The sequence below is a fragment of the Molossus molossus genome, unplaced genomic scaffold (genome assembly GCF_014108415.1).
Source record: "Molossus molossus isolate mMolMol1 unplaced genomic scaffold, mMolMol1.p scaffold_m16_p_5, whole genome shotgun sequence".
Taxonomy (NCBI): Eukaryota; Metazoa; Chordata; class Mammalia; order Chiroptera; family Molossidae; genus Molossus; species Molossus molossus.
The window spans coordinates 87,200,916-87,209,994 of NW_023425388.1; the positions used below are offsets into that span (position 1 = coordinate 87,200,916).

General features: G+C 45.0%; 1 protein-coding gene across 1 annotated transcript in view; it reads right to left on the reverse strand.

Annotated features, from left to right (window-relative positions):
- CRYBG3 (crystallin beta-gamma domain containing 3) overlaps positions 1–7,077 on the reverse strand; it is a 127,000-nt gene extending 119,923 nt beyond the window's left edge. The window contains exon 1 of the mRNA XM_036242825.1: positions 6,929–7,077. Within this exon, the coding sequence (XP_036098718.1) occupies positions 6,929–7,077 (149 nt within the window). The remainder of the gene's footprint in view (positions 1–6,928) is intronic.
- Positions 7,078–9,079: the final 2,002 nt, after the last annotated feature.

Genomic DNA, 9,079 nt, shown 5'->3' on the forward strand with positions numbered 1-9,079 from the left:
GCTAAGATCTGGAAACAGCCCAAATATCCATCAGTAGACAAATGGATAAAAAAGCTGTGGTACATATACACAATGGAGTACTATGCAGCTGTAAGAAAGAAAGATCTCTTATCCTTTGAGACTACACGGAGGGACATGGAGAGTATTATCCTAAGTAAAACAAGCCAAGCAGAGAAAGACAAATATTACATGATCTCACTTATGTGTGGAATATAATGAACATAACAGTCTCAGGAACAGGGTAGACCCAGAGACATGGAAGTAGGGTACAGATTGACAACCCTCAGAAGAGAGGGTGGAGGGGGGAGGAAAGAGATAAACCACAGAACTTATATGTATGTATGCATAACCGATGGACATGGACAACAAAGCCAGGGACGGGGTGGGGGAGATGGGGAGGAAGGTGTCAATGGGGAAAAAAGGAGAAACATCTGTAACAAAAATAAATTGATAAAAAAGGAAAGAAAGAAATATACAAAATATATGCAAAAGAAAAAATAAGCTTTGTGTTTCATATACTCATAACTGTAAACCTACTTTTGCCCACCCCTGTATTTAAAGCCCTAAACACTGGGCTTGGGTCTGATCAGGGCTTCAATAACGGGTGGCTTAGCTTTTGTCATCACTAATCAAGTCAGGCCAAAAACCACCTGACTAAGCAAACAGTTGTTGCACTGCTTGGAATACTTCCAATTAGATACTCCCGGGGGTTAAACACTGAGGGAGAGTGTGGCTAGAATTGTGCTATTACCTGGCCATTCACTGCTGCCAATTAAATAAATTAAGAATGAGTTATTTCTGGTTGCAAAATTTCAATCTGCTTCGCTGTCAAGATCAAACTATTTTGGATCTCCACTCACTCAGAATGCTGATTCCAAAAGGATGTGCTTTCCTGCCTCCATCCACTCGACTTGCTGAGCCTGCAGTGTCCAGGAGAAGCAGGGGGGACACTCACCTGCTGGCACAGCGACTGTCACATCGCCCCAGGACTGGCTTGGCAAAGAATGCAAATGACATCACACTCAGAGAGAAGTTAATAATGTGAAGATTCTCTGAAAGCCTAATTCAAGTTCTCGTACAATATTTGACAGTCACAGAACAGTAAGTGTTCTGAACCAAACACATCACATACACCAAAAACATCTTTGGCTCATAATGAGCTCATCTTGAGAAAAGACGTGCCCATGTTTATCTCTTCCATGAACTATGACCTCTTCGAGAACAGTTTTGGTCATTCATTCACCTACGTGTCCCCACTGCTTAGCACCATACTTGACACACAGCAACCACTCAAGTTAATGGACTGAAAAGACTCAAAATAAATGTGATTTCTTTAACTTTTATGTAATGCTGATCCTCTTTCTCAGGAGACAGCCCAGATTATTTTCCTGTATTTGAATTTATATCAACTTGTGTTCTCTTGCTACCACAGTTGTATTAGCATTTCTGGTATATCTGGGCTTCAGTGTAATTCATCAGAACTCTAGTTAGGAATTAGTTTATCCTGAGGTAATATTATTTTCCTCTTATTTTACAAAGTTTGCTATTACTTTTTTAAATAAAAATATCCAAAAATGTTATCATTGTTTCAATACAGTTAAAAGTTCTGATTACGTAACTTTATTGCAGGCCAATTTGAGGTACATGAGCAACTCCAACACATTTAGCAAACAACTGAGTGAGTTTTCAAGGAATGCCCTCAGCAAGAAACAGAATCCTCAAATTAGCCATCTGGCATACACCCTGTTAAACCCCCAAAAAAGATATTTCACTCGGGGAAAAAAACAAACCACTCTAGTTTCAACCCTTTAAAACAGTCTATATTTCTACTCCGCTGCCAAGAGTAGGTTCTGTGCTTTCCATTAACCTGGGAGCTCAAGATTCTCAGAGAAACACACCCTGAGGACATCTAGAATCTTCTAGTCACCTTTAATTACTGCAGGTATGAACTGCTGGTGTGGTCCTCCAACACCACACCGGTATATCGTAATCAACTAAACTAGTTACTCATTATCTGCTATGATGCTTTCAAATCGATGAAAATAGAGTCACCATGAAAATCCAGAGTACAGAGTTCCCTTTCCTCATATAACTGAAGATGGTTGGTACTTGCACTTGAAGGCCAACAGATCTCATGCATCAGGGCACTAATGACAGTTTTTATGAAACTACCTCCTACACAACAAGCCATTAGCATCCTGGCTTCACCCATTTAACACCCTCAGCTATGGTGACAAGCAAACATTCTCTGAACTTTAAATTGAGAGGCAAACTGTATGGAGACATTTAAGACCCTCCCTGTTTTTGTTGTTATTAATCCTCACCCAAGGATATTTTTTCCCATTGATTTTTAGAGAAAGTGGGATGGGGGGGGAGAGAGTGGGGAAGGGGGAAAAGAGTGAGGGGAGGGAGAGAAAGAGAAACATAGATGTGTCAGACACACTGATTGGTTGCCTCCCGCACTCACCCGGACCAGGGCCAGTGAACATCAGCCTGCAACCCAGGTACGTGCCCTTGACTGGGAATTGAACCCATGACTCTTCGGTGTGCAGGCCCACGCTCTAACCACTGAGCCACACTGGCCAGGACAAGATCCTCCCCATTTCTAAATGTTCAAGGATGGGGTGCATACGACCCCTAGCTGAAAACCACTAGTAAGTGCTTTAATGCTCCATGAACAGAGATTCACTCTTCACCTGACCTAGGTAAAGGAGACACCAGGATAAATAAGACACCACCCATCTTTGAGGCTAGTGATGCATTTTATCTTCATCAATAACACTATATTGGGACACTCAAAAAGGAGCAGCCTCAAAGAATATATCTGAAGTGGGGTTACACTGTCACGCATCCTTGAGCAAAGTAAAGAAAGGTCCAATTGACTTAGATATTAATGTGTTTTGAAGGAGCTCAGAAGGGTGGTGGGTGGGATGATGTAAGAAAAAGAATCAGAGTTTTGGAGTCAGTCAGAGAAACCTAAGTTCCAATCTTACCCCTGAACCTATTCCTCTCATAATCTGGGGTAAATCACTCTCCCTCCCACCTACCTAGGTGGTGTGTTGGATTATTACAATGACTGGAGGATGCTACTGGCAATTAGTGGCAGGGTCATAGATGCCAAATGTCTTGCCAAGGACAGAAGAGTCCAGTTAAACGAAGAATTATTCCACCCCACACACCAACAGTGTCCATCACTCAGAACTCTGCCTCCCGCAGTTTCCTTAACTGTCAGAATAGTGGTAAGCCTTCCAACCTTCCAGGCTGAAGGTGAGGTTTAAGTGAGATGCTGTAAGTAAAAGCACCAGTCTAGAAGTACAGTCAGCCCTTGAAAAAATGCTGTTCTCACCTTCCAACCCCCTCCCCAGTTACAGACATTGTACAGAGCTCATGATATACAGGTCCGTCACGTGTGGTATGGCAAAGAGAGTAGAGCAATCAGTTTCTCAAAGCGGGGGAAGTTAGAAGAAAGGTAGCCTCTATATTTCACATGGTAGCAGTATTTGCTTAACAGGTTTTTGCAAAAATTCTCTAAACATTAACTCGAGAGCCAAACACTCTGGTAGAGACCTTTATAATCCAGCTTCAATCTAACTTTCTTACCGCCTCTTTCACTCTGTCCCACTCATGTATATAGTCCCTAAAAGATCATAACCACCTGTAGGCCCTTGCTCAGACTAGAACACCTGTTCCTAATTTATCTCTATCTTCCTGGCTAAATTCTCTACCTGTAGAAACAGTACTAATGCCCTAAAAGCCCCATTAAAACCATCTCCACCACAAAGCCCTCCATGTTCTCCCCTATCACTTCCGATGAGTCTGTTATGTGCCATAAACTGGGCTAAACATTATAGCAGCGATTCTCAAAGTGGGAGCCACAGAACTCAAACTTCTAAGTTTCCCAAGTGTAAAAAAAAAAACAAAAACGTCAATTGCAGTTTTTGGTTCCATACTGGGGTGGGCAAAAGTAGGTTTACATTTGTGAGTTTGCAAAACAGAACATTAATTATTGTATTCCTATTTATTAATTATTGTATTATTTTCCATATGAACAACTGTAAACCTACTTTTGCCAACACTGTATAAGCTAAAGTAAATGAATATAAGCACTTTCTGGAATTGGCCAACCACTCAAGAGTGCAGACAAGCATTTGGAGTGCCCATACCTGAATTCACACATACAGCAGTGTCCATGCTAATAGGCTTCTTTAAAATAATTTCTTTGATTTTTAGAGAGGGAGGGAGGGAGAAGGAGAGAGACAGAAACATGGATGAGAGAGAACGTCAATTGGCCACCTCCTGCATGTCCCCCATTGGGGATCGGGCCCACAACCTGGGCATGTGCCCTGACTAGGGGCCTTTTGGTGCATGGGTTGACGCTCAACCGGTGAGCCACACTGGCCAGGCCTAACAGGCTTCTTTAATAGCTGAATGTTAATGAGACTCGAACAGCAGCAAACTCAATACTCAAATGATGTGTTCACAGCACATGAAGCACAAATAACTTAGAGCACACTATGGAAGCTTTACATCCCTAACCTATCAAGCACTTCATGTCTGCTGCATGACCCCTCTGCATCTAAAATCACCAGTACAGCCCTGGCGGGTTTTGCTCAGCGGTTAGAGCGTTGGCCTGCAGTCCAGAGAGACCCGGGTCGGTTCCTGCTAAGGGCATGTAGCTTGGTTGCAGTTTGTCCCCGGCCCTGGTTGGGTTGTGCGGGTGGCAGCCACTCGATGTGTCCCTTTCATGTCGATGTTTCTTTCTTTTTCTCTCTCTCTCTCCCTCCCTCCCTCCCAGTCTATCTGAACAAAATATGGGAAAATGTCCTCAGGTGAGGATAAAAAATAAAAAAATAAAATAAAATCACCAGTACAAGAAGGTAAACCTGGCTCCCATTAAGACAAAGTTTTTACTGTCTCTAAGAGAAATGGCCAAAATAACCTTTCATTTTGAAATAAGATCATAGTGACAAATTGCAATTCTGTTTCCAATCTTGTTAACACCAGGGTGTTATGTTACTAGGACATTTGGTACCACTAAGCATTTCCATTCGTTTCATTAAACTTTCAATAAGGGCTTTGTTTGTGTTTATATCCTTGAAAAGAAAGATTTAAGCTCATTTAAAAGGTAAAACACCCACACAAAGGACTATCTGCTATCCCCAAAACATCTGGCAAAGTCTAAAAAGGATGAGGACAAAATTAGTGTTCATATAAGCACAATTAAAATATGCATTGTCAAAAATTCACAGTCTGTGCCTACCTGGAGACAATGAGAAGGGGTAAGCAGACAACAGACTGGTTGGTAGAGTGGTTAGTTCCAGAGAAGAGATTAGGTTTGAGAAGTGCCTAAAAGCCAAAACAGGGCAGAAAGGCCGGCAGGGTTTCAGGACAATTCTGATATGAACCTGAAATTGGCCTACCTATTTCTTTCTAACAGGACTCAAGTTTCCCAGTTTGCTGAATCTACTTGAGATTTCTTTTAAACACTACTTCCATATCACCCAAGATTGTTAGTGTTGTTACAGTGAGAGCAGGCACCACAGGCTGTCTGCCCACAACCGCAGATCTGACATTCTGGTTGAGCCCTGTCAGACTTCAAACTATTTTTAACTACTGTGCAACTTTGAATTTTAAATTCTCTATTGACAGTCAGGGTAATAACAGCTGAAAGTTCTCAGGAGAAGTCTACCAATTTGGTAGGAACTTTCTTGGAAAGATGTGGGGTTTTATTAAAAGATGGTCACAATGTAAATGTTCCACAAGCAGGGAAACTGAGGCACACACAACCGACTGGAAAATCACAAAACGCATACTAATGGAACCAGCCCAGTCACAGTTACAGCTCTGTTTCCTATCCAGTTTTCTTTGAAGCCTTCTAGGAAGTCTTTAAAATTTGAAGTAAACATAGCTTTCGGAAGCCTGTCCTTCTAATCACATGGGTTACACACTTTTCTAGTGCAATTTGGGGGAGGAGGGAGTTCAAGCCTCTCTTCTCACCAACAGTTTAAAAGGAGTTGTAAATTTACTTTAACCCCTCTTCCTCCTTGAGGAAGATGAAAGACTCGGGAAAGGGTCTATTTTTCCTTTCTTTTTTCAGTGAGACACGTCAAAACAAACACACCAAACAACACCCCCCAACAAAAACAAATAAACATAAAAACATCGATTTTACAGCAGGTGGAGGAAGGAGAAAGGATTACAGAGAAGGGACACGTTTCCATTACCGAAACCGAGGCAGTTCGAGTGCTGGTTTCTGGAATCTGGGGAGGGAAAAGTTTCCGAAGACAGATGGGAAAGAAGAAAGAAAGAAGGGCGGCATCATTTAAACGCTCGGGCAATGGTAAATAAAACGAGCGAGGTTTCTATATTTTGATGAAGTCTTGGGAACTCAGTGTCACAATTTTTTAAAATCGTTTTTGAGAAAATGTAAGCAAGCCGGCAAAACCACAGCTGCGGCGGCGCTCCGCAGCCTCACCTCCCGGCGCTCACTCCAGCGGCGCCCGGACCGCGCTGTCTCCGGGGCCGGGCGGCCGGCTCCCAACTGTTTCCCATTGCTGCCTGCGGGACGCCGGGGACTCGCTCGGCCCAGGACGTGGCGAGCAGACGCGAGCGTGGTGCGGGAATCGAACCCCGGACGGGGAGGGGAGGTGGGAAGAGCGCGGGCTGCGCCGGCCGGGGCCAGGGGCGGGGGGGAAGCACCCGGCCGAGAGCCACCACCTTCACCCACGTTGAACAAACCCAGGACAAGGGAGAGGTGCGGCCCGGGAACTGGCGAGAAGGAGGAAACTTCAGCAATGGAGAAAGGAGAACTCGAAAGTGGCGGGCCCCGTGCAGCCGGGCACGAGAGGGCTGGCAGCGGGCGGGCAGGCTGGGAGCCCGATCCGGCGAGTCCGCGCAGGGCCCCCCTAAGCGTCCCCGAGGCTCCCACCTGGCAGCGCCCCGGCCCGGAGCAGGCGGGTGGCTCGTCCCCGACCTCTCCTCCTCTTCCTCTTCCTTGTCCCGGGAAGGGGTTCGGGAAGCGAAGAACCGGGAGAAGCTATGCCAGGGGGCGCCGCCCCTCCTCCGGCCGCCGGACATCTCCCCGCCGCGACTGCCGGTCCCGGGCCGTGTGCGGGGAATGGGCGAGGCGGCGTCCTGTGTCCGCAGCCCGGCCCGGCGCCGCTGGGCTCGGCGAGGGCTGGTCCTACTCCGCGCGAGCCGCCGGCGTGGCTCGGTCCATCCCGGGTGGGAGAAGTGCCAGCGAAACGCACTCCGCGCGCGGCTGCTCCTCCTCCCGCCCCCGCCGCCCCGCCCGGCCCCGCCCCGCCCCAGGGAGGAGCCAGAGGTCGTGGCCCCGCCCCACCTCGCGTCGGTCCGCCGGAGCTAGCGAGGTGCCGGTTGGAAGCGCATATTTGAGACCCTAAACCTGGAATGTGTCACCTGCGACGCCGGGCTCCGGCCGGGCTCCGTCCGGGCTTCCGGCACAAACGAGTTTAGGCGGCAGCTGATTTGGCTTTGGGCTCAGTATTGTTAACTGTAGGTACTGCACTGTACCTTAGAACTCTAGGACTTGCACAATTGAAACTTGGTATCCTTTGACTAATACTTCTCTTCCCTCTTCCCTAGCCCCTGGCAACCGCCATTCCAACTCTTTGCTTTTATATATTTGACTATTTCAGATTCATCATATAAATGGTATCATGTAGTATTTGTTCTATGTCTGACTTATTTCACTAATGCAGTAGTATAGACTTTCTTAGTTTTTTTATACCCTATTTGCTATTACAGAAGACATATGGCCCATTCACCCAAGGGTTTTGTTTTGGTTTGTTTTTAAAGCCAAACTACTCCTGAAAGGGTGTAGAAATCAGAGAAGTGATACGGTATTCTTGTTCATTAAAAACCTTATAATAAATAAATTAGATAAAAATGAAATGTCCAAGGCAGTTGTGGCTTGGGGAGGGGAAGAAATGTATCTTAGAGTCATCCCACCTCTGGCGTTGGCATGCTGGAGAGAGTTTTTTATGAGTAGATTGACAATCTATAAATTCTAGGTCATTTCAGCACCCTCTGGTGGCTGTTGAGTCAGTCTCTCTGCCACCCTACAACTGCCTCCTAGAAACAAACACTTCAGCTTCCACTGACTGCAGCAGAGCCCAAGGCACTCACCCTAATTTGTTCTGACTTGATGTAACCCACCCGAGTTAAAACAGCCCAGTTTTCTTCAGCTGGGTTTATCCCAGACTATCCCTCAAGATTGTTCTCTTTTGCAAATCTTTCCTCTTTCTCTGAAAGTCTGAGAAAACAGAAAAAAGCTAGAATAAGACAGATAAATCCCCAATTCTAACCTTATTTTAGGGGAGAATCTCCATTAAAGGCCCACTTACCAGGAAGCCCAGAGACTAGGAAATCAAGGAAGAGTATGAAGGCATCTGCTTCTTCCAACTAGAAGGCCCAGAGAATAATTTCTCTCCCCCCCCCCCCAAATATTAAATGACTACCAGATGTGTCTCCCACTGTACGGTGACCAAAGTAGGCCCTATCCCTAAAGGCTTATCCAGAGGGGGAATTATTCACAAATCTTTTTGGGGACAAAAGTAGGTGAGAGCCAGTAAGATTTATTATTGGATTACAGTTTTAACTAATAATAACATTTCTCTAAGAATAAGAATTTCTCTAAAAAACAACTGAAAAGGAAAATGCTGAAATAGTTACATTTCTTCAGCAGCCACTATTCTTGCTAAGTGAGAAGGCATCAGAATCATGATGAGTAAAGTCCTGCATATAGGAATGTCCAACAGTGTTGGTGGTGATAGTATGAATAGTAAAAATGATGCAAACAGTCATTCAGCTAGAATCCCTTTTACTAATGGACAGTATGCAGCCGAAAAAGATAACATAAATGTTATTAGAGGCCCCTAAACTAAACAACTGGGCCAAATATAGACCTGTAATATATATATATTTTTCTTTCTGAAAAGCAACAAATTCATGAAAGAAACAATGACTATCTAATCTCCACTCTGTGGCAGAACAAAACACTTAAATGAAATGTAATGCATATGGTGTCCTGCCGCCTTCCAGGGAAACTTTGTCTATA